The sequence below is a fragment of the Pelobates fuscus genome, chromosome 5, assembly GCF_036172605.1.
Source record: "Pelobates fuscus isolate aPelFus1 chromosome 5, aPelFus1.pri, whole genome shotgun sequence".
Lineage (NCBI taxonomy): Eukaryota > Metazoa > Chordata > Amphibia > Anura > Pelobatidae > Pelobates > Pelobates fuscus.
The window spans coordinates 101,264-127,500 of NC_086321.1; the positions used below are offsets into that span (position 1 = coordinate 101,264).

General features: G+C 46.3%; 1 protein-coding gene across 2 annotated transcripts in view; it reads right to left on the bottom strand.

Moving 5' to 3' along the window:
* Nucleotides 1-26,237, bottom strand: part of LOC134610544 (talin-1) — a 180,134-nt gene that overhangs the window by 16,719 nt on the left and 137,178 nt on the right. For both annotated transcript variants that reach the window (XM_063453511.1, XM_063453510.1), the window contains 18 exons: nt 21,065-21,167; nt 20,684-20,892; nt 20,481-20,600; nt 19,661-19,858; nt 19,396-19,535; nt 17,459-17,552; nt 14,196-14,285; nt 12,085-12,207; nt 11,862-12,005; nt 11,510-11,671; nt 10,837-10,977; nt 10,571-10,752; nt 9,781-9,913; nt 9,597-9,698; nt 9,318-9,488; nt 8,814-8,963; nt 8,632-8,733; nt 6,509-6,628 (listed from right to left, as the gene is read on the bottom strand). In XM_063453511.1, the coding sequence (XP_063309581.1) occupies nt 6,509-6,628; nt 8,632-8,733; nt 8,814-8,963; nt 9,318-9,488; nt 9,597-9,698; nt 9,781-9,913; nt 10,571-10,752; nt 10,837-10,977; nt 11,510-11,671; nt 11,862-12,005; nt 12,085-12,207; nt 14,196-14,285; nt 17,459-17,552; nt 19,396-19,535; nt 19,661-19,858; nt 20,481-20,600; nt 20,684-20,892; nt 21,065-21,167 (2,484 nt within the window). The remainder of the gene's footprint in view (nt 1-6,508; nt 6,629-8,631; nt 8,734-8,813; nt 8,964-9,317; nt 9,489-9,596; nt 9,699-9,780; nt 9,914-10,570; nt 10,753-10,836; nt 10,978-11,509; nt 11,672-11,861; nt 12,006-12,084; nt 12,208-14,195; nt 14,286-17,458; nt 17,553-19,395; nt 19,536-19,660; nt 19,859-20,480; nt 20,601-20,683; nt 20,893-21,064; nt 21,168-26,237) is intronic.

The window sequence follows — 26,237 nt, forward strand, 5'->3', positions numbered from 1 at the left end:
GAGCCAAGTACCACACAGGCGGACCACCCAGAATTGGAAGTGTGCAGGCAATTTACCTCCCAGGCTGTGAGGTTACTGCAGGTTAATTGCCGAGCACTGGGTGGCTGCAGTTCGTGCAAACGAACACGTGGCGGCGGCCATCTTTGTTCATTCGAACAAGGTCAGAGGTATGTGTAGCCAAATTCATGGAACTAAAATCGGCTACACATTTCCGCGAACACCGCTGACCCTTACCTTCTCCTACACTAAACTTTCAGGGAAGTCCCGTTCGAAGATTAGTTTTTCTGCATGAAATTGACTGATCGCACAGCCCAAATCTATGGAACTGTTTTGGGCAGGAAAATGTGCTTGGGGTCGGTCATAAAGGACTTCCACCTAACTTTTTATCCACTGCATGGATTTGGCTGATTTTCGAGAGTGTTTAAGTGTGCTGAATAATAATATGTAATTTCTATGAAGATTGGATGTATGGTTTTAAAGTTACAGTGTATGTGTAAAAACTGTATTTTTCCTGCTTGCGATAATTAAAACAGAATGACTTGACCCTCTAACTTGCAGCCTCGACTCATGTTTGTAGGGAGCAGCTATAATCACTTCAGGGATTGCTATGCTCTGCATGCTCCCTTTGCTACTGAGCTCTTGTAAGAGCTCTTGTTCCTGATCCTGCTTCGCTCTGCAGAAGGAAGAGAGATCACCCACTGGACCCTGGAGCCTGGTCGTAGGTCCAGGGTGGATAGCAGACAGCGAGATACTAGCCCAGCAGCGGTGGTTCGTGGAGTCTGCAGTACTTATGGTGTCTACGCAGTAGTTATGGTGTCTACGGTGCTGATGGTCCTTTGGTGAGCGCTAGGAGCATCCTTTCTACGGTCCAACTTCCAGCTAGCCTGGAGGCAACCGTAACAAAGGCATCAACGACTTCCTACAGGATTTCGAGAACCAGTGTCGGCCACACAGAATGGGTCACTATTTTGGCCAGGACGCTAACAGGGAGGGCTGTGAATGCCTACCGAGATGTACCAGCAGACAAGATCCAGGAGTACGAGTACGTCAAGGAAGTCGAACTAGCCCGGTACACGGTGACCCCGGAGTCGTACCACAGAAAGTCGAGAATGACTCCCATTCTGAGTGGGCACGCCGCATCGTCCGAGCCACCCAGAGCTGGATGGCCTTGCAGAAAGCCAAGACCCCCGAAGAGATTCTCCAGTTGTTCATGCTCAATCACTTTTACAATGGGCTCCCCACCGAGGTGCAGGAATGGGATGAGACCGACAGCCCAAGACCATGACCGATGCAGCCAAACGGGCCGACGAGTATGTGTATACTCAACGGTGCCAACACCTCTACCATCTACCTCTGGAGCTGGTAGCTCCCTCTACCAGCTAGCGACCCCCCATTCGACCTCTGCTACAACCCAACACCCACTACTGCCCTTAGGGCTTCCCGGTCAGGCCACACCCCCAGCGAGCATTCCCCGGGGCAGACGGGCTATGCTACCAATGCGACCAACCCGGCCACATCAAACCAAACTGTCCCCAAAACCGGCGCAGACCACAGTGGGTCACCCCCGTAGCCCCTCCTGTACCGCGAGCAGCAGCCCTCTGCTACCAAGCTGACACCACAGATTTCCAGAGCCCCAACGAAGACGTCTGCATGAGGTAAACCCAGTCCAGGCCGCCCATGATAACTGGGACCACCACAGGCAGCCAGTGCGGCTTAAAGGGTGCAAAGTCCAGGGGCTACGAGACACCGGAGCTACCCTCACTCTGGTGCAACCTCAGCTCAACCCAAAAGAAGAGAGGACAGCGGGGTACTGCCCATGTTCACCTTGACTGGAGCACTGGATCCCAGAGGATCGAAGTCGGTCTCATGGATCGGCTACCTGCAGAAGTGCTGCTCGGCAATGACCTGGGCCACCTCACCTCCACCTATGGCCACGTCCGGGCCCTTGATGAAGCTCACCCTCTAAGGACTAGGCAGCACGCCGGCAACCCCCAGCAAAGCTCACCCACGCTCGTCCCTACGCCCTGGCCCCTTTAAGGCACCCCCCTGGCCAATCCCCCTACACCTGATCCCCGTAGCCACCCCTGCACGCAGACCCCGCTCCCCGAACCCCTTCCCTGGGATACCATGGCCAAGTTTGAGAGGGAGGTAGTGTCTGACCCAACCCTCCGGGCATGTAGGGACAGGGCAGACGGGTCGGGTAGGGAGAGAGGTACCTCTGGGAGCTAGGGCTACTGTACCGCATAGCGGAGAACAAGAAGTCAGGTACAGCTCCTACTACCACCAAGCAGTTGGTGGCACCCAGGAAATATCAACATGAGCTGCTGAAGATAGCTCACGATATTCCCCTGGCAGGGCATTTGGGACGGAGCTGGACCGAGAGTTGACGTACCCAAAACTTCTTCTGGCCAGGCATCTCTAAGGATATGAGGCAGCACTGCCAGACCTGTGATGTCTGCCAGAGAGAGTGGGGAAGCAGGGCGACCGGCACAAGGCCAAGCTCCAGCACATCCCCATTATCGAAGACCCCTTCGGCAGAGTAGCTGTCTATATCATAGGACCCCTGGCTAAGCCTAGCCCCTCTGGGAACAAATATATGCTGACCATTGTGGACTACGCGACATAAGTGCCACATAAAAAAATATAAATATATATATATATATATCAGACATCATAAACTATTTACCCAAGGTTATTCTGATTTATTTATAGATCCATTTAACTGTCAATCTCTGCTAAATATTGGAGTAAAATGTATTACATTTTTTAATGATTTTTAACATACACAGATATAAGTATTTTGTAAACCTACCTAAATGTGTACCACCAGTATAAAAAAAATAAAGCATAATGTGTTCAGCTACATTTTCGGAGTTCAGTGATATTCCCAAAGTATGTCTTTGTCACTATTCTGTGAAGTTACAGCATCATATAGGAAACCAGGACTAGGTCAATTTTTACAGTCAGAATATTTATACATGTATTTGATGGACCTAGGTCTCATTTTGGGTCATTACAGCAGTTTGATTATTTAAATTGCCCTACAAACGCCTATTTGGGAAAGTAGACATTCCAGGAATTCTTATATGGTTTATATTGTACCGTAACGTAAACCATTTTTTTCAACAGTTTATGTCAAAATTTGTGGCAAAATGTTTATTCTTTATATATTACATTTTAACCGGAGAGTTTTCAAATCTCATCTGTGCTTATGTGATGAACCCCACACATTATACTCCGGACATTGTTTTGAATAAAACAATATCCGTAATGTATGACTGACACTATCTTGTAAAGTTACAGTGCCATATAGGAGTCCTGATCATTTTAGGTTTTACAGTTAGAATTTCGACTGATTATTTTCATGGGCCTATCCTGCATTTTGGTGGCGTTATAGCAGTTTGAAAGTAAAAATTACACCAAAACTTTATACCATTTAAGTAGACACCATGGGGTATGTCATACGGTATATTTTGACATTTATTATATAGCCATTTAAGCACCAATTTCTTATAAAATGTGTAGTATTTTATTTCCACTTTAAACATTTTTTTATTACATTGCAAGTTAGCGGTATAATTTGTACGCTTAATATGTGCTACTGTAATAAAAAATTACTAAATTGTGCTCCACTATATCTCCTACAGAGTGACCCTCTTTGCAAAACCTTGTCTTTTTTATGACAATACAGAGCTGAATTTATACCCTGCACATTACATTGAAAAAAAAGCAAATTGAAGATGGGGCTATGTTCCATTTTGTTAACTCAAATATTTAAATTAATCCATTAATGCATACAATTTTCAAAAGTGGACACCATGACGACTATTACATGATATATTTTGTGCTTTATTGTGGTGCCTTTTTTCAGTATATCTTTACCAAAATTTGTGGTATTCATTTTTTATTTTTTTGCATACAAATTGACTTTATCTACTTATTTTTCTAAATCTCATGTGCCCCATTGTAATAAAATGATCTTACTTATACTCTGCAGTGCTCCCGAGTACAACAATTTCTTATATGTATATAGTAACAATCTTAATCCTTAACCCCTTAAGGACACGTGACATGTCATGATTCCATTTTATTCCAGAAGTTTGGTCCTTAAGGGGTTAAAGGGACACTATAGTCACCAGAACAACTACAGCTTATTGAATTTATCCTGGTGAGTAGAATCATTCCCTTCAGGCTTTTTGCTGTAAACACTGTCTTTTCAGAGAAAATGCAGTGTTTACATTACAGCCTAGTGATAACTTCACTGGCCACTCCTCAGATGGCTGTTAGAGATCCTTCCTGGGTCATGGCTGCCTAAAATGCATCCAAACATTCAGTATCTCCTCCCTCTGCATGCAGACACTGAACTTTCCTCATAGAGATTCATTGATTCAATGTATCTCTATGAGGAGATGCTGATTGGCCAGGGCTGTGTTTGAATCATGCTGGCTCTGCCCCTGATCTGCCTCTTTGTCAGTCTCAGCCAATCCTATGGGTAAGCATTGTGATTAGATCAGGCTACCACTTCTGATGATGTCAGCAGACTGCTTGTTTTGTTTAGGCAAACAGCATGCAGAGTTACAGCTTCAGGCTTGAATACAGTAAGATTTTTAATTAAGATTTTCGTATCCCCTGCTATGTTAATAGCTTGCTAGACCCTGCAAGAGCCTCCTGTATGTGATTAAAGTTCAATTTAGAGATTGAGATACAATTATTTAAGGTAAATTACATCTGTTTGAAAGTGAAACCAGTTTTTTTTTCATGCAGGCTCTGTCAATCATAGCCAGGGTAGGTGTGGCTAGGGCTGCATAAACAGAAACAAAGTGATTTAACTCCTAAATGACAGAGAATTGAGCAGTGAAACCTGGGAAGCATGATATACACACTAAAACTGCTTCATTAAGCTAAAGTTGTTTAAGTGATTATAGTGTCCCTTTAATGGTAACTCACACTCTAATTCTAGTTATCTTAGTGATAACCTTAATCCCAATCTCAATCCTAACCTCATAAATCGTGTCGAAGTATTCCCTTTGCTAATGTCAGCAGAGGAATTGCCTTGTTGGCCTAATCAGAATCCTAATCTGAAAGCTAATCCCACTCCTAAAATATATTCTAAACCCAATCTTAACCCTTAATTTAATAATAATGCCAAGGGATTTCCCCAGCTAATATTAGTACTGATGATAGCAAAGGGAATTCTAAGCTAATAAAGAGTGATCTATTGGCCATTTTCCGTATGACAGGCTCATATATTTTACACTGAAAATAGAACGCCCAATGCATTGCGGCGTGAAGGACAACCCTCCAGGCACCATCGCTCAGCTGCAGTGTTCTATATGGATTTAAAGCAGTGCTGACTTTACCACTGCATGTAGTTAATCAAAACGTTTGGCACCACTTCCCAAAGTAAAGAGGAGAGCCACAGGGATATAACCCTGTTCACACTATATTGTGGTCCCCATTGAAAGAGCTGCATGCCGGTCTCACTCTGAGCTCTGCATGCAGCTCATCTGTCAGTCGGGTGTGAACAGGGATTTAACCTTTAAATTGAAAGGACTATCTATTGGTAGGACCAGCCTCCCGTGTTGACTTCAAGCTCTGCATGCAGTTAATCAAAAAGTCTGGGGCCACTAAAAATTGAACCAGCTAGAAGATGGGAGCCCCAGGTACTCATTGACACCTAGTGCTGCCTGGTGGGAGAGAGGATTTAACCCTTCTCACACCAAATCTGCGGGAAGTGTCATTAACGTAATGGCATGCCCTAACATCGTTAAAGTGTTAAGCATCAGGACAGGAACAATAATAAAAACATTATATAAAGTAGACGTGGTATATTCAAAATAGTCAGCATCCTAAACAAATTTAAGAACTTGAAATTAATATAATGAACGCACATACTACAAAGGGTTAATGTAGAACGTTGACTGACTAAAGTGGGGTAACGAAGAGTGCGGACAGAACGGAGTGGGTTAACGTAGAATGCGGACAGAACGAGTGGGTTAACGTAGAATGCGGACAGAATGAGTGGGTTAACGTAGAATGCGGACAGAACGAGTGGGTTAACGTAGAATGCGGATGAACAAATGGGTTAACGTAGAATGCGGATGAACGAGTGGGTTAACGTAGAATGCAGACAGAGTGGATGGGGTTAACGAAGAACGCGGAGAGAATAAAGTGGGTTAACATAGAATGCGGACAGAGTGGAGTGGGTTAATGTAGAATGCGGACAGAGTGGATGGGGTTAATGTAGAATGCGGAGAGAATGGAGTTAATGTAGAATGCGGAGAGAATGGATGGGGTTAACGTAGAATGCGGAGAGAATGGATGGGGTTAACGTAGAATGCAGGCAGAATGGATGGGGTTAACATAGAATGCAGGCAGAATGGATGGGGTTAACATAGAATGCAGGCAGAATGGATTGGGGCCCTTAGGATTGTACACTGATGGACAGGATTCACTGTGAATGATCTCAGATACAATAAAAGAGCATTGTTTGGCACAGCCATCTCACCTCCTCGTTCTCAGCAGTCATGGCTGCTGGCTTGGCTTCATGAGCAAGCTGTCCATAGTCACTGGTAAGCTGGTTTGCTAAGGTCCCCAGTTCGTCAGGGTTGGTGGTAGACTTTGTGACCTGAATGATGTAAAACATGGGATGATATTAAACTTCCACTATGCAGAATGTGTGAACGAGGGAATATTAACATGTCTTTCTCTGCCCAACAAAATGAGTAACGTGTCAGCAAAGAACAGAGTTATGAGACTTAATCAAGATGTAATAAATCCTAGCAGTGGACGGTTCCAAACCTATGAACCAGCTATTCTGGCATGGATGATGTAGACCGTGGGCCAGCAATGGGTTAGATAAGGGGTAGTCAACCGTTTAATACCTAGCCCCCACGTTTGTATCTTTGTTGATGGTAAAATTTCCTTACCGCCCGCGCCTCACTAACTAATTTTATAGCGCAAGTTACATTTATTTTCTTTTTTTAGAAAGGAAGGTTTTTTTTTTTTAAATATGTACTTAAATGTATCTATTTTAATTTCTCCATTTTTCTATTCTACTTTTTTTCTATGTGTGTCTGTGAGGTGCTGTGTGTGTGAGTGAAGGGGGCAGTGTGTGTCTGCGAGGAGTGCAGTGTGAGGGGGGTGGCAGTGCATGAGGGGGGCAGTGCATGTGAGAGGGCAGTTTGTGCGAGGGGTGCAGTGTGTCTGTGTGAGAAGACAGTCTGTGTGTTTGTGAGTGGACAGTCTGTGTGTTTGTGAGTGGACAGTCTGTGTGTTTGTGAGTGGACAGTCTGTGTGTTTGTGAGTGGACAGTCTGTGTGTTTGTGAGTGGACAGTCTGTGTGTTTGTGAGTGGACAGTCTGTGTGTTTGTGAGTGGACAGTCTGTGTGTTTGTGAGTGGACAGTCTGTGTGTTTGTGAGTGGACAGTCTGTGTGTTTGTGAGTGGACAGTCTGTGTGTTTGTGAGTGGACAGTCTGTGTGTTTGTGAGTGGACAGTCTGTGTGTTTATGAGTGGACAGTCTGTGTGTTTGTGAGTGGACAGTCTGTGTGTTTGTGAGTGGACAGTCTGTGTGTTTGTGAGTGGACAGTCTGTGTTTGTGAGTGTGTCTGTGAGAGTGGACAGACTGTGTGTGTGTGTGTGTGTCTGTGAGAGTGGGCAGACTGTGTGTGTGTGTGTGTGTCTGTGAGAGTGGGCAGACTGTGTGTTTGTGTCTGTGAGAGTGGACAGACTGTGTTTGTGTCTGTGAGAGTGGACAGTGTGTGTGTGTGTGTGTGTTTGTGTATGTGAGCATGGACAGTGTGTGAATGGACAGTGTATGTGTGTGCGCGAGGAGTGCAGTCAGTACAGTCAGTGTGTGTGTGTGTGTGTGTGTATGTGTGTGTTTGTGTTTGAGTGTGTGTGGGAGTGTGAAGGGTGCAGTGTGAGTGTCTGGGGGGTGCAGTGCATGTGAGAGGGCAGTTTGTTCGAGAAGTGCAGTGTGTGTGTGTGAGGGGGCAGAGCGTGTGTGTGTGAGGGGGCAGAGCGTGTGTGTGTGAGGGGGCAGAGCGTGTGTGTGTGAGGGGGCAGAGCGTGTGTGTGTGAGGGGGCAGAGCGTGTGTGTGTGAGGGGGCAGAGCGTGTGTGTGTGAGGGGGCAGAGCGTGTGTGTGTGTGAGGGGGCAGAGCGTGTGTGAGGGGGCAGAGCGTGTGTGTGTGTGTGCGAGGGGGCAGAGCGTGTGTGTGTGTGAGGGGCAGAGCATGTGTGTGTGTGTGAGGGGCAGAGCATGTGTGTGTGTGAGGGGCAGAGCATGTGTGTGTGTGAGGGGCAGAGCGTGTGTGTATGTGTGAAGGGTGCATAAGGTGTGTAGGTGGGTGAGATGTGAAAATATACCTTAATGTCTGCCCCTCCCTTCTTCTTACCTTTTACCAGGGAGGGGGGGGCATAATGCTGCAAAGCCCTGGTGTTCACTTTGGCTCTGCATGGGTCATAAGGGGAGATGAAAGGATCTCCCCTGCGAGCCTTGGCCCACGGCCATCAAGGCCAACAGGGAATTTTCCGCAGAACCCACCACCGCCCACCAGAAATACCAAAGGGACCAATTTGACTACCCCTGGGCTAGATAAAGGAGGAGAGAAGTCACTGGTACGCACCATTTCCTGGACAGTGACAGCAATAGCCTTGGCAGTCTTCACCATAGTGGTCTGATAATCCACAAAGGATCCCTCGGGTTCTCCAGCAGGCTCTTCATCCAGCTGCAGGAAGGAAGCCACCACATGTAAATAAGAAATATTTCACCAGCTCCATACTGTGCCATGTTTGTAAGCAGACACACCTTATTAATGGCTTGGGTAATCGAGTCCACCATTCCTCCAACTGCACCTGCTGCACTTGCGGCTTCATTCAAAGTCCCAGTGAGGTCATCCACAGCCTCGTGCATCATCTGTGCAGCTTCATCCAAGGCTTCCTGAGTGTGAGCTGCCACCTAGATCATACAGACATTAATGCACCATTTACTGACAGTAAAGGCCAACACAAGACCGCACTATAGGTTTACTAATGTGACTAAATACTACTTTACAGATACCTGTAGGTATTAGAGTGATATAGAAAGGGAAGTAGATACCCGGAATAGCCTTCCAGTAGAAGTGGTAAATGCTAACAGTAACAGTAATATAGAAAGGGTAGTAGATACCTGGAATATCCTTCCAGTAGAAGCGAAGCGGTAAAGGTGAACAGTGATAAAGAAAGGGTAGTAGATACTTGTAATAGCTTTCCAGTGGAAGCAGTTATGGCAGACAGTGATGTAGAAAGCCCAGACCCTGCTAATTCCTGTTACCTTGGGGTTGCCACCTGCTTCTTTGGCTGTGTAGAGCATCTGCAGGGCGGACTCTGCAAGAGTTTTAGTTTGGTCCAAGAGGTTCATCTGCTGCTGATGGTTGATTGCCTTGGAAGCAGCTCCGATGGCAGCATGAGTCAGAGGCTCAAAGTACTGTGCCATCTGGGACACCTGGGAGGATGGAAAGGCAAGGGTTGAGTTTAAATACACACCTATTATACCAATAAAGAGTCGCTTATGTTGGAGATCCATTGGCATGCATCCCATGACATCAAATACCTTATGTCCAAGTTGGGATGAATCTGCTCGTGCAGCTGCTGCCACAGGTTCAATAAGATTACTAATCTCTTGTACGGAGGTCTGCATCTGGGTGTGCAGCGCCTGAGAACAGAGAATGCGTGAGGGGGGAAAAAATAAAATAAGAAAACTTCTTTCCATTCTCTAGGTTTTGTGGTTCACTCACCTCCTGTGAGATGCCTTCTCGTGGTGCTAATTGCTGACTGATGGCTTCCAATGAGGCTTGGTCCAGCTCTCTCACTGTTTGATTCAGAAGCTCAATGGCCTGGTCGCATTCCCTCTGCCCGGGTGCTTTGTCCCTAGGGAGGTAAAACTGAGCTACCAATGTCTGGCTAAAAGAACTAACATTAAACATGACTTTGCCATAGAGGACAAATTCCAGTGTTTACAAGAAAACAGGAGGATAAGGAGACTGACCAACCCAACCTGCTGGTTCCCGCAAATAAGTAAAACTCATCCATAGTACTGGACTGATGGCAAGCTAAAAATGTGCTAACACCAATAGGCCAGTGAAAATAATAAATAAGAAAATAAAACTGCCCAAAGAACAAAATAAAGTAAGAGAAACATTCATTTTTGAGCTACCTGGAGGAGAGGGCCATAAAACATCTGTGTGGTGGAAAAGCAAGGTGTTCCTATCAGTGGACACCAACCATGGTAAGGCTGACAGAAATTAGCGACTCCTGTCACTATTCAGGTTTTAACATCACGTTAAGGAGATAAGTCTCCAATGACCGTCCCAGAGCTAAGTACAACGTGGGAGTACTGGCTCTGCAGACACCGACCTGGACAATGGGGTCAGTAGGATAAATATACAGGTTGGGAAGAGGATTCCTGTCTCCTGCAGGAAAGGTATGTGCACATCGGTAAAGGGAAATAGAGCACTAGTAAGCAGAAGTTCTGTGTGTGTACAGCTAGTAGATAATTACATTGGTATTTATTTCTCTGCAGCTTACCTCATATTAGTGATTAGTTTTTTGATGGAGTCGGAAACTGTGCGTGAGTGCCCGGCCAAAACAGACCATTGAGGAGGATCTTTAGGGTTTGCAGCGAGAGACCGGGCTGTCTGTATTAGACCAGAAGAGCTTTCCAGCATTGTTTTAGCAGATGAGAGGATTGGTTCCATGGCTCGAAGTCCCTGATAGAAATCAATTTAATAAAAATGTTTGGAAACCAGTAATGGAAGAAAGGCCAAGGAGTAAAAATAAAAAACAATACTCACTTCTGAAGAGATCTGAGCTGGCACACTGGCAAATTCGGGATTAGAAGCAAAAGCCGTGAGGTTCTCCACAGCTTGAATGAGTGGCACAGTGGCATCACGGCATTTAATCCTATTCTCGTCATTAAATGCTCCGTCCAAAGCCTGTGGGGAGAAAGAATCTCAAACAGATCTGCACCAGCCCATGCTGTGATATCGAAGATGGCTGCCTTCCCCTCACTTTAGACATAGGGCCCATATCAAGCGAAACTCCTACAACAAATGCAGAGAATTTCTCTGCACAAATAGTCATTTCCACTCACCGGTGTAAACAATAATAGTTTAATAAGTACAAAGCTCAGAGTTGAAGATCCCCTTTGCAGCTATGTTTAAAGTGACCATTCAATAATATAAGCAGAACACAAACACTTAGCCAGGTATAATCACTTGGGTTGGCATTGTAATAGCAGGCACAGGACAATTCTAGCTCTAGGATACTACGTAGTCATTAAAAGTTACTTGACAATGCAAGCCTGCCTGGAGGGTGCATAGTACATTCAACAGGGGTGGATTCCTACTCACCAGCACAACATTTTTGCTGGTCATTGGTTAATGCTAAATTAAAATTTTGAGTCCTGGTTGGCATATTAGCAATTCGTCTGGCACCCCAGCACTTGCATATAGCTTGGGTCCTTACCTTAATTGTTTTTACAAGGTTTGCTGTGCTGTTTGCCACTTCCTTAGCTGACTGGACAAACTGCCTCTTGGCAACAGGGTTTGACGTGTGAGTGGACGCCAGGCGGCATGCGTTGCACAGCGCAGATGTATGCTTTGCTACAATGGTGGCCGCTGACAAAACCTAAATAAAAATAGTAGAATCAGTGCTTGGGTAGGTGTATGTGTCTATATTCCAAGCATGCTACCTTTCACGCACAGTAATTGCCACCTTGGTGATGCCCTGGCTGTACGATTACAGGGTATTTGGTGCCATGTTCTAGGTAGGAAATCAATACTTGTGTACTTCTTCCAACTTGAAAGCTTTTACTCACTTGTGACTGGGTACAGGCTGGGTCTCCAAGGTTCTGGCAAGCCATCTGGATGGCTTGATTGGCTCTAGCAAACTGTGTGGGGTCCACAAGGCCCTGCTGGCCAGCACGACTGTTGGGGTCAGATACTCCCACAAGGTACGCAGCCTGAAAAAATGAGATCCATCTGACATAAGACAGGAGGGAAAAGAAACAGACACTGGGCTCTGTACTGTCCAATAAATACCTGTGCTGCAGCCTCAGTCAAACCACACAGAGCTTTGGATGCTGCACTGACAGATTCACCAAACTCGGGCAGATTGCTGGTCTTGGCGTTCTGAGAGATGCCAGCCATAGACTCGCCAAGCACCTGAGCAAGAGGACCACAAAATACTTAAAAGATCATGAAGACTGGGATCGACTCTCTATTGAACTCATTGCTATCAGGGCGTGGGATCGACTCTCTATTGAACTCATTGCTATCAGGGCGTGGGATCGATTCTCTACTAAACTCATTGCTATCAGGGCGTGGGATCGAATCTCTAATAAACTCATTGCTATCAGTGCATGGGATCGAATCTCTACTAAACTCATTGCTATCAGGGCGTGGGATCGAATCTCTACTAAACTCATTGCTACCAGGGCATGGGATCGAATCTCTACTAAACTCATTGCTATCAGGGCATGGGATCGAATCTCTACTAAACTCATTGCTATCAGGGCGTGGGATCGATTCTCTATTGAACTCACTGCTATCAGGGCGTGGGATCGAATCTCTACTAAACTCATTGCTATCAGGGCATGGGATCGAATCTCTACTAAACTCATTGCTATCAGGGCGTGGGATCGATTCTCTATTGAACTCACTGCTATCAGGGCGTGGGATCGAATCTCTACTAAACTCACTGCTATCAGAGCGTGGGATCGAATCTCTGCTAAACTCATTGCTATCAAGGCGTGGGATCGATTCTCTATTGAACTCATTGCTATCAGGGCATGGGATCGAATCTCTACTAAACTCATTGCTACCAGGGCATGGGATCGAATCTCTACTAAACTCATTGCTATCAGGGCGTGGGATCGAATCTCTACTAAACTCATTGCTATCAGGGCATGGGATCGAATCTCTACTAAACTCATTGCTATCAGGGCGTGGGATCGATTCTCTATTGAACTCACTGCTATCAGGGCGTGGGATCGAATCTCTACTAAACTCACTGCTATCAGGGCGTGGGATCGAATCTCTGCTAAACTCATTGCTATCAAGGCGTGGGATTGATTCTCTATTGAACTCACTGCTATCAGGGCGTGGGATCGAATCTCTACTAAACTCACTGCTATCAGGGCGTGGGATCGAATCTCTACTAAACTCATTGCTATCAGGGCATGGGATCGAATCTCTACTAAACTCATTGCTATCAGGGCGTGGGATCGATTCTCTATTGAACTCACTGCTATCAGGGCGTGGGATCGAATCTCTACTAAACTCACTGCTATCAGGGCGTGGGATCGAATCTCTGCTAAACTCATTGCTATCAAGGCGTGGGATCGATTCTCTATTGAACTCACTGCTATTAGGGCGTGGGATCGAATCTCTACTAAACTCACTGCTATCAGGGCGTGGGATCGAATCTCTACTAAACTCATTGCTATCAGGGCGTGGGATCGATTCTCTATTGAACTCACTGCTATCAGGGCGTGAGATCGACTCTTCTAAACTCATGGTTATCAGGGCGTGGGATCAGTTCTCTACAAAACTCACTGCTATCAGGGCGTGGGATCAATTCTCTACAAAACTCACTGCTATCAGGGCGTGAGATCGACTCTCCTAAATTCATTCTGATCATTTCACAGGATACATTGTCTCTTCTCCCGACCACTATCAGTTTAATGTTGTCTCCTCAGCCCACTACTATCAGTTCACATGGTCTCCTCTCCCCAAAACTATCAGCTCACATTCTTTCCTCTTACCACCACATTCAATTCACATTGTCTCCTCACCCCACCATTATCAATTCACATTGTCTCCTCACCCCACCATTATCAATTCACATTGTCTCCTCACCCCACCATTATCAGTTCACATTGTCTCCTCATCCCACCATTATCAGTTCACATTGTCTCCTCACCCAACCACTATCAGTTCACATGGTCTCCTCACCCAACTGCTATCAGTTCACATGGTCTCCTCACCCAACCACTATCAGTTCACATGGTCTCCTCACCCAACCACTATCAGTTCACTTGGTCTCCTCACCCAACCACTATCAGTTCACAGGGTCCATTCTCTCCTCTCCCCATTACTCAGGACACAGTCACATAATTTTATTATGTAAAATCATAATCACATTGGCCAACCTTGGAATTTTCCATCACGCTGTCCAGACAATGGAAATAAGACTGGTCATTCACTGCTTCTGTTGGATTCTGGAGCAATTCCCGAACAGTCTGGTTAATGAAATAATAAAGAATATAGCTGCAAACAGAGGAGTTGCCAAGGACAAAAGCCAAACTATGGGATTTTGTCATACCATTAATGTTAAAGATTTTTTTGTAGAGCATTTTTTATTTGTTTGTAATTTGGATAGTGCAACACTTGGAACAATATCAAAATGGCTGCCAAACCATATGATTGTCAGGCCAATAGAGGGGAACAAGCATTACAGAATGAACATGCATGTAAAGCTACAGCGTAAACTAAAAAGATTTGTTCCCCAAATAAACATTTGAGATTTTGCAACATTATGGTTGTATAATTCAATACTGCCACCAGATTATAAACTGTAAAGCAAGCATGTCAAACTCAAAGGCTAACACGGATCAAATAAACAAAGTTTAATTAAAGGATCACTATAGTATCAGCAAAACAAAGCGGTTTTCCTGACACTATAGTGCCCTGAGGATGCCCCCACTCTCAGGGTCCCCCTCCCGTGGCGCTGAAGCGTTTAAAACCCCTTCAGCCACTTACTTTAATCAAGCCCGGCGCTGGTGACCTCTCCTCCCAGTCTGAGGTCACTGGAGCCGAATGCGCATGCGTAGCAAGTGCCGCGCGCATTCAAAGTGTCCATGGGAAAGCATTTCTCAATTTAATACACTGTGCCCACTCTAATTTTATACACTGCCTACTGTCCCCCCCGCTCTAATCTAATACACTGCCCCCCCCACTCTAATCTAATACACTGCCCCCCCACTCTAATCTAATACACTGCCCCCCCACTCTAATCTAATACACTGCCCCCCCCACTCTAATCTAATACACTGCCCCCCCACTCTAATCTAATACACTGCCCCCCCACTCTAATCTAATACACTGCCCCCCCCACTCTAATCTAATACACTGCCCCCCCCACTCTAATCTAATACACTGCCCCCCCCACTCTAATCTAATACACTGCCCCCCCCACTCTAATCTAATACACTGCCCCCCCACTCTAATCTAATACACTGCCCCCCCACTCTAATCTAATACACTGCCTACTGTCCCCCCGCTCTAATAAAATACACTGCCCCCCACTCTAATCTAATACACTGCCCCCCCACTCTAATCTAATACACTGCCCCCCCCACTCTAATCTAATACACTGCCCCCCCCACTCTAATCTAATACACTGCCCCCCCCACTCTAATACACTGCCCCCCCACTCTAATCTAATACACTGCCCCCCACTCTAATCTAATACACTGCCCCCCCACTCTAATCTAATACACTGCCCCCCCACTCTAATCTAATACACTGCCCCCCCACTCTAATCTAATACACTGCCCCCCCCCACTCTAATACACTGCCCCCCCACTCTAATCTAATACACTGCCCCCCCACTCTAATCTAATACACTGCCCCCCCACTCTAATCTAATACACTGCCCCCCCACTCTAATCTAATACACTGCCCCCCCACTCTAATCTAATACACTGCCCCCCCCACTCTAATTTTATACACTGCCTACTGTCCCCCCGCTCTAATAAAATACACTGCCCCCCGCTCTAATACAATACACTGCCCCCCCCACTCTAATCTAATACACTGCCCCCCCACTCTAATCTAATACACTGCCCCCCCACTCTAATCTAATACACTGCCCCCCCACTCTAATCTAATACACTGCCTACTGTCCCCCCGCTCTAATAAAATACACTGCCCCCCCACTCTAATCTAATACACTGCCCCCCCCACTCTAATACACTGCCCCCCCACTCTAATACACTGCCCCCCCACTCTAATCTAATACACTGCCCCCCCACTCTAATCTAATACACTGCCCCCCCCACTCTAATCTAATACACTGCCCCCCCCACTCTAATACAATACACTGCCCCCCCACTCTAATACAATACACTGCCCCCCCACTCTAATACAATACACTGCCCCCCACTCTAATACAATACACTGCCCCCCACTCTAATACAATACACTGCCCCCCCACTCTAATACAATACACTGCCCCCCACTCTAATACAATACACTGCCCCCCCACTCTAATACAATACACTGCCCCCCCACTCTAATACAATACACTGCCCCCCCACTCTAATACAATACACTGCCCCCCCACTCTAATACAATACACTGCCCCCCCACTCTAATACAATACACTGCCCCCCCACTCTAATACAATACACTGCCCCCCCACTCTAATACAATACACTGCCCCCCCACTCTAATACAATACACTGCCCCCCCACTCTAATATAATACACTGCCCCCCCACTCTAATACAATACACTGCCCCCCCACTCTAATCTAATACACTGCCCCCCCTCTAATACAATACACTGCCCCCCCTCTAATACAATACACTGCCCCCCTCTAATACAATACACTGCCCCCCCACTCTAATCTAATACACTGCCCCCCCACTCTAATCTAATACACTGCCCCCCCACTCTAATCTAATACACTGCCCCCCACTCTAATACAATACACTGCCCCCCCACTCTAATCTAATACACTGCCCCCCCACTCTAATACAATACACTGCCCCCCCACTCTAATACAATACACTGCCCCCCCACTCTAATCTAATACACTGCCCCCCCTCTAATACAATACACTGCCCCCCCTCTAATACAATACACTGCCCCCCTCTAATACAATACACTGCCCCCCTCTAATACAATACACTGCCCCCCCACTCTAATCTAATACACTGCCCCCCCACTCTAATCTAATACACTGCCCCCCACTCTAATACAATACACTGCCCCCCCACTCTAATACAATACACTGCCCCCCCACTCTAATCTAATACACTGCCCCCCCACTCTAATACAATACACTGCCCCCCCACTCTAATCTAATACACTGCCCCCCACTCTAATCTAATACACTGCCCCCCCACTCTAATCTAATACACTGCCCCCCCACTCTAATCTAATACACTGCCCCCCACTCTAATCTAATACACTGCCCCCCACACAAATTTAATACACTGCCCCCCACACAAATTTAATACACTGCCCTCCCACACAAATTTAATACACTGCCCCCCCCACTCTAATCTAATACACTGCCCCCCACACAAATTTAATACACTGCCCCCCCTCTCTCTCCCCAATTTAATAGTAAATGCAGCAAAACTGCAGACTGTCTCAGGACTCCTCCACCATTATACCATTCTTACCTCCAGTTCCCGCAGAGCATTGTCACATTCCTTCTGTCCAGGTGCTTGCTGGGTACACACTGTGATCAGTTGATTGATACTGTCAGTAACAGCCCTGCAAACACAGCAAAGAGGAATCAACATGCATGGGTGTCAGGAATAGAAAGGAAAGGCGCGAGGACTGGAAGCAAGGCTCAGGTACAGGAGCCTGGATTACCCTTCCAGGGATGTGTCACAAGCCTGGAACCACTTCCTGGCATGTGTCACAGGCCTGGAACCACTTCCTGGCATGTGTCACAGGCCTGGAACCACTTCCTGGCATGTGTCACAGGCCTGGAACCACTTCCTGGCATGTGTCACAGGCCTGGAACCACTTCCTGGCATGTGTCACAGGTCTGGAACCACTTCCTGGCATGTGTCACAGGCCTGGAACCACTTCCTGGCATGTGTCACAGGCCTGGAACCACTTCCTGGCATGTGTCACAGGCCTGGAACCACTTCCTGGCATGTGTCACAGGCCTGGAACCACTTCCTGGCATGTGTCACAGGCCTGGAACCACTTCCTGGCATGTGTCACAGGCCTGGAACCACTTCTTGGCATGTGTCACAGGCCTGGAATCACTTCCTGGCATGTGTCACAAGCCTGGAACCACTTCCTGGCATGTGTCACAAGCCTGGAACCACTTCCTGGCATGTGTCACAAGCCTGGAACCACTTCCTGGCATGTGTCACAAGCCTGGAACCACTTCCTGGCACGTGTCACAAGCCTGGAACCACTTCCTGGCATGTGTCACAAGCCTGGAACCACTTCCTGGCATGTGTCACAAGCCTGGAACCACTTCCTGGCATGTGTCACAAGCCTGGAACCACTTCCTGGCATGCGTCACAAGCCTGGAACCACTTCCTGGCATGCGTCACAAGCCTGGAACCACTTCCTGGCACGCGTCACAAGCCTGGAACCACTTCCTGGCATGTGTCACAAGCCTGTAAACCCTTTCATGGGCAAGCCTGGAACCACTTCCTGGGATGTGTTACAAGCCTAGAATCCCTTTCTGGGACGTGTCACAAGCCTGGAACCACTTCCTGGCATGTGTCACAAGCCTGGAACCACTTCCTGGCATGTGTCACAAGCCTGGAACCACTTCCTGGCATGTGTCACAAGCCTGGAACCACTTCCTGGCATGCGTCACAAGCCTGGAACCACTTCCTGGCATGTGTCACAAGCATGGAACCACTTCCTGGCATGTGTCACAAGCATGGAACCACTTCCTGGCATGCGTCACAAGCCTGGAACCACTTCCTGGCATGCGTCACAAGCCTGGAACCACTTCCTGGCACGTGTCACAAGCCTGGAACCACTTCCTGGCATGTGTCACAAGCCTGTAAACCCTTTCATGGGCAAGCCTGGAACCACTTCCTGGGATTTGTTACAGGCCTAGAATCCCTTTCTGGGACGTGTTAAAATCCTGGAAGCACTTCCTGGCATGTGTTACAAGCCTGGAACCACTTCCTGGGATGTGTTACAAGGCTAGAATCCCTTCCTGGGATGTGTTACAAGCTTGGAACCCCTTCCTGGGATGTGTTACAAGCCTGGAACCTCTTCCTGGGATGTGTTACAAGCAAAGAACCCCTTCCTGGGATGTGTTGCAAGCAAAGAACCCCTTCCTTGGATGTGTTACAAGCAAAGAACCCCTTCCTAGGATGTGTTACAAGCAAAGAACCCCTTCCTAGGATGTGTTACAAGCAAAGAACCCCTTCCTAGGATGTGTTACAAGCAAAGAACCCCTTCCTGGGATGTGTTACAAGCAAAGAACCCCTTTCTGGGATGTGTTACAAGCAAAGAACCCCTTTCTGGGAAGTTTTAAGTCTGTTAACCCATTTCCCGGATGCATTATTAGCAGTGGATCCCTTCCTGAGATGTGCACCCTTTGAAATCCAGTAAATATCCAAGATCTCACCTGGCAGCAGCTGCTAGCTGGCTCTTAAGGTTGGGAGCAGCTGGGTCCGCTGACAGAGCTTTCACAGCCAGTAATAGTTTACTTGAGGACAGAGAGATACTCTTTAGATTGGAAACCACTTGTGCCTGGTCCTCTTTACTCTGAGAAAGAAAATATAGTGCATGGTCAAGTCCACAGCAAAAAGCTAGCAATGGGCAAGGCAAATTCAGAAAGACCTGGTCGAAATGAAAAAATAAATAAGGCATCTGCCATTAGCCCTCCCTACCTGAGACTGGCCAGCCATCTCCACTCCTGCTTGAAGAAAGTTGCTGAAGTCTTGGCTGTATTTCCCAGAAGCCTTTGCAAGGTCTTGTGGAGTGCCCCTGGATGCTTGCACCAGCTCGTTGGCAGACTGGCTGAGGCCAGCAGCTGTCTGGTTCAATTGGCTCTGAGCTTCTTGGAAATTCTTGGTGCTTGGAGAGAACTGGAAATGGAAAAAGCACTGTGAAATCTCAGTGGACAGGGCATGGAGCGAGAGGAAAAGATAGTGCGTCCCCAAAAAAGGGGGAGGGGAACAGCACAGCAAAGAGAATGGATGGGCGGGAAGAGCATGGCTGGGCGGACACAGCAGCGGGGAAGAGAATGGCTGGGCGGGCACAGCAGCGGGGAAGAGAATGGCTGGGCGGGCACAGCAGCGGGGAAGAGAATGGCTGGGCGGGCACAGCAGCGGGGAAGAGAATGGCTGGGCGGGCACAGCAGCGGGGAAGAGAATGGCTGGGCGGGCACAGCAGCGGGGAAGAGAATGGCTGGGCGGGCACAGCAGCGGGGAAGAGAATGGCTGGGCGGGCACAGCAGCGGGGAAGAGAATGGCTGGGCGGGCACAGCAGCGGGGAAGAGAATGGCTGGGCGGGCACAGCAGCGGGGAAGAGAATGGCTGGGCGGGCACAGCAGCGGGGAAGAGAATGGCTGGGCGGGCACAGCAGCGGGGAAGAGAATGGCTGGGCGGGCACAGCAGCGGGAGAGAAAATCCTGGATTCACAGCAAACATCTACAAAACAGAGGGATGAAAGGTACATTCAGAAATTGCATAAAGAGCGATTACTCACCGATTGGGCCAAGAGTTTTTTACTGGCCTCTCCAATACTTTTTATAGCAGCATCTACATCTCTCTGTCCCGGCAGGCAGTTCACACAGCGGCTGAGAGCTTGCGAAACAGCTTTAGCAACCTGTGGACAGATACCGAATGGTAATGTCAAATGCCGTATTATGGCAAACTGAGGGGTGTAAATATTGTCATTTACACACTCACCTGAGCAAGTCTCTGCTGGCCTTCTGCATCAGCCGGCTTGCCCACTGCTTTCTTGGCTTCTTCAATAAGGTTTCCAGCTTTGTCCATCACATCTCCTGCACATTCTAACATTGCGTTCTGCACAGAGGGGTCCGCAGAATTAGCTGCCACTCCACGGCTAGCTTGGGCCAGTGAGCGCAGAGCTTGGGCAACATCCCGTGCTGCTCGACCTGGTAAAAAAACAGTGCATAAACCATCAGAGCAATCACTGACTGCAGGGAATCTTACAAACAAATAGTGGGAAAAAGCATCCAGATTTACCCACACAGCCTTACAGTGAAGTGGGAGCAATAACGATGGTGGGAAATTACAGACAAGAGGAGCAAAAACAATCATTCTTACCAGTGTAGTTCTCATTCCCATGGACAATCTCTCCAAGCAATTGTGCAATAGATGAACTCACAGCCTTGGTACTGCTTCCCAGGTCTTGAGAACATTTCTCCAACTGAGTAAGAGAAGTTACACAACAAGATCATGACAGTGCTCGGTACAAGAAAGATAGGTCTGTAAATCCCTGTTAAGCAGAGTAAGTGGTGAGAACCGCACTCAATCCCAACGGCCAGGGGTGCTCCAGAGCAGGACCAGCAATCCCAGTACAATAATCCAAGAAGAAAAAACGCACAGGCACTACAATTTTCAAGCCGCAGGCAGATTTATTGTGACAGAATGCAACGCAACGTTTCGACCTAGAAGGTCTTTTTCAGCTTAAAAAAAGACCTTCTTGGTCGAAACGTTGCGTTGCATTCTGTCACAATAAATCTGCCTGCGGCTTGAAAATTGGAGTGCCTGTGAGTTTTTTCTTCTTGTAAATCCCTGTTAGTGACGTCAGAACTCTCCCAGTCTCTCTCTAATATACTGACTGGTCTCAGTGCTCGGTATCAGACAGGTCTGTATATCCCTGTTAGTGACCATGTGATGTCAGAACTCTCCCAGTCTCTCTGTAATATACTGACTGGTCTCAGTGCTCGGTATCAGACAGGTCTGTATATCCTTATTAGTGACCATGTGATGTCAGAACTCTCCCAGTCTCTCTGTAATATACTGACTGGTCTCAGTGTTCGTTATCAGACAGGTCTGTATATCCTTATTAGTGACCATGTGATGTCAGAACTCAACCAGTCTCTCTGTAATATACTGACTGGTCTCAGTGTTCGTTATCAGACAGGTCTGTATATCCTTATTAGTGACCATGTGATGTCAGAACTCTCCCAGTCTCTCTGTAATATACCGACTGGTCTCAGTGCTCAGTATCAGACAGGTCTGTATATCCTTATTAGTGACCATGTGATGTCAGAACTCTCCTAGTCTCTCTGTAATATACTGACTGGTCTCAGTGCTCGGTATCAAAGGTCTCTATATCCCTGTTAGTGACCATGTGATGTCAGAACTCTCCCAGTCTCTCTGTAATATACTGACTGGTCTCAGTGCTCGGTATCAGACAGGTCTGAATATCCCTGTTAGTGACCATGTGATGGCAGGACTCGCCCAATCTCTCTGTAATATACTGACTGGTCTCAGTGCTCGGTATCAGACAGGTCTGAATATCCCTGTTAGTGACCATGTGATGGCAGGACTCGCCCAATCTCTCTGTAATATACTGACTGGTCTCAGTGCTCGGTATCAGACAGGTCTGTATATCCCTATTAGTGACCATGTGATGGCAGAACTCTCCCAGTCTCTCTGTAATATACTGACTGGTCTCAGTGCTCAGTATCAGACAGGTTGGTATATCCTTATTAGTGACCATGTGATGTCAGGACTCTCCCAGTCTCTCTGTAATATACTGAATGGTCTCAGTGCTCGGTATCAGACAGGTCTGTATATCCCTGTTAGTGACCATGTGATGTCAGAAGTCTCCCAGTCTCTCTGTAATATACTGACTGCTCTCAGTGCTTGGTATCAGACAGGTCTGTATATCCCTGTTAGTGACCATGTGATGTCAGAAGTCTCCCAGTCTCTCTGTAATATACTGACTGCTCTCAGTGCTTGGTATCAGACAGGTCTGTATATCCCTGTTAGTGACCATGTGATGTCAGAACTCTCCCAGTCTCTCTGTAATATACTGACTGGTCTCAGTGCTCGGTATCAGACAGGTCTGTATATCCTTATTAGTAACCATGTGATGTCAGAACTCTCCCAGTCTCTCTGTAATATACTGACTGGTCTCAGTGCTCGGTATCAGACAGGTCTGTATATCCTTATTAGTAACCATGTGATGTCAGAACTCTCCCAGTCTCTCTGTAATATACTGACTGGTCTCAGTGCTCGGTATCAGACAGGTCTGTATATCCCTGTTAGTGACCATGTGATGTCAGAACTCTCCCAGTCTCTCTGTAATATACTGACTGGTCTCAGTGCTCGGTATCAGACAGGTCTGTATATCCTTATTAGTGACCATGTGATGGCAGAACTCTCCCAGTCTCTCTGTAATATACTGACTGGTCTCAGTGCTCGGTATCAGACAGGTCTGTATATCCTTATTAGTAACCATGTGATGTCAGAACTCTCCCAGTCTCTCTGTAATATACTGACTGGTCTCAGTGCTCGGTATCAGACAGGTCTGTATATCCTTATTAGTGACCATGTGATGTCAGAACTCTCCCAGTCTCTCTGTAATATACTGACTGGTCTCAGTGCTCGGTATCAGACAGGTCTGTATATCCTTATTAGTAACCATGTGATGTCAGAACTCTCCCAGTCTCTCTGTAATATACTGACTGGTCTCAGTGCTCGGTATCAGACAGGTCTGTATATCCTTATTAGTGACCATGTGATGTCAGAACTCTCCCAGTCTCTCTGTAATATACTGACTGGTCTCAGTGCTCGGTATCAGACAGGTCTGTATATCCTTATTAGTAACCATGTGATGTCAGAACTCTCCCAGTCTCTCTGTAATATACTGACTGGTCTCAGTGCTCGGTATCAGACAGGTCTGTATATCCTTATTAGTGACCATGTGATGTCAGAACTCTCCCAGTCTCTCTGTAATATACTGACTGGTCTCAGTGCTCGGTATCAGACAGGTCTGTATATCCTTATTAGTAACCATGTGATGTCAGAACTCTCCCAGTCTCTCTGTAATATACTGACTGGTCTCAGTGCTCGGTATCAGACAGGTCTGTATATCCTTATTAGTGACCATGTGATGGCAGAACTCTCCCAGTCTCTCTGTAATATACTGACTGGTCTCAGTGCTCGGTATCAGACAGGTCTGTATATCCTTATTAGTAACCATGTGATGTCAGAACTCTCCCAGTCTCTCTGTAATATACTGACTGGTCTCAGTGCTCGGTATCAGACAGGTCTGTATATCCCTGTTAGTGACCATGTGATGTCAGAACTCTCCCAGTCTCTCTGTAATATACTGACTGGTCTCAGTTCTCGGTAGAGCTCTAGTTTAACATAGACTTTCCTCCCCTTCTTTCTACTAAAAGGCTTATAATACTCTTTAATATAATACCCATTTTTCCATCTCTGATTAACTACTTTGGTTCTCCAAACTATACAACCACAAATAGGTGGTAGGTAACAAGCCTATAATATCGCTTGTTAGATCACCCTGTGTAATTTATATTGCATTTTTATATACTTTATGTAACGGAATGCAGTATATTAGTACACGATATCCGTTGGTATCTTCAGGAAATCCACAGTCAGAGTAGAAAGCAAGGCAATATCCCCAATCCTCCCAATAACCGGACGAAACACAGTTTGGGAGTCAACTAACTCGGTTTATTCACAGGCAGCGTATTTATGCAGTTCCCCATGCAAGGGGTTTCCATACAGATATTCCAGGGGATTTCTCCCAACATGCATTGTGACTTTCCCAACAGGCATCGCTGCACGAGAAGGATACTCCCACTAAAATGGACGATTAAGTGGATTATCCCCTCGTGCAGCAAAACCGACAATTGACATTAAAATACATAATTCCCGTAATATTCGGTACTTTAGAATAACCGAACGTTCGGTAGATAGCTGGGGTCGGGGCGCACACTTTGTGAGAATACCGCTCCGATCCCAGCTGAATTGACCGAACGCCGCACATAATACATTTAAACATCAAGGTGAGTTTAAAAGTACCGAATAAGTACGGGACACATAATGTACCGAACGCGGTACTCCCGAACGCTCTGGAAGTCCAGCGGTGTTCGGATCACCGAGTAACCGTTTCCAGTTCCAGGCTCTCGACGACCGAACACCGCTGCAGAGACAAAGGATCCAAGATGGCCGACCGCCGCATGGTCGGTAGCGGATCGACGGCCACCTAGGAGAGCCCTTAATTACCGATTGCAACAATGTTGCAACCGGTTAATTGGTGCCACACGACCTGTGAATGTGTGGTCTACCTGGGGAGTCCACATTCGTACGGCGAACGGCCAGGATAGCCGTGTTTCGTCGTACGAATGCTTTGTATGCTGGCGGCATACGGCTGCCAGCATGCGAACGGTCACAATACAATACACATACAGTCAACGGAACACGTTATACATTCAGCCTATGGACAACCTGCAATGAATATAGTTCAGAAGTGGCTAGGTTTGCCACACTTTATATTTTATATTTTTTTATATAATTATTATATGGAATTTTTTTATCTGTTACTTTAAATTCCGATAATATTAGAGATTTCTAAACTTTCTTTTTATTTTTACATTCCATAATACAGCCCAACATCACATTGCCACTAACAGTCTTTATATTACAGAGAGACTGGGAGAGTTCTGACATCACATGGTCACTAATAAGGATATACAGACCTGTCTGATACCTACTCCAATACCATCTCCTACTCTGATATCTACTCCAATAAGTAGATCACATTCCTGCTATTGCAGGTGATTATATCTTCAAAATTAAAAATGTTTCCAGTGATTGAATTAAAAGTGGTTCTTAATTTTACTGTCAAATTAGTTTTTTTACACGCTAAACACGAGTTGCATTTCTAAAAACTTTTTTATTTGACAAAGTCATCCGGTCTTTTTTCGTGTTCTTTGGTGTAATTTTTGTAAAGAAAAATCTTAGATTTGGAGCACCTCTGAATACTACTTTAGGTTTCTCAGGAATTAGATCTTTTAAAATAGCATCATCTTTTAATAAGTTCTAGTGCTTATTCAAAATCTTTTTTAGATATTTTTATTATTATAATCCAGCACGATAGGTAGTGAAAAATCCTTGTGTATTAGGTCTTTTTGATTTATGGCCAATGTCTTGTTAATGGTGGATTCTATCATTTTATTATCATATCCTTTTTGTATAAATCTCTTTTTAATGTCCTACACTTGTTTTTTAAAAATGGGGTAGTTTTTAATGTCCCCAGACTGACAGCTGAGCTGCATGCAGAGCTCAAAGTGGGGTCAGCAAGCAGCTCTTTTAACGGGGATTCAAATCCCCATAGACAGCAATGTAGTGTGAGCAGGATTAAATCCCTGCTTCCCTCTGTCAGTTGGGGCCATTTTTAGTGGCCCCAGACTTTTTGATGAGCTGCATGCAGTGCTGAAAGTTAGCACTGCAT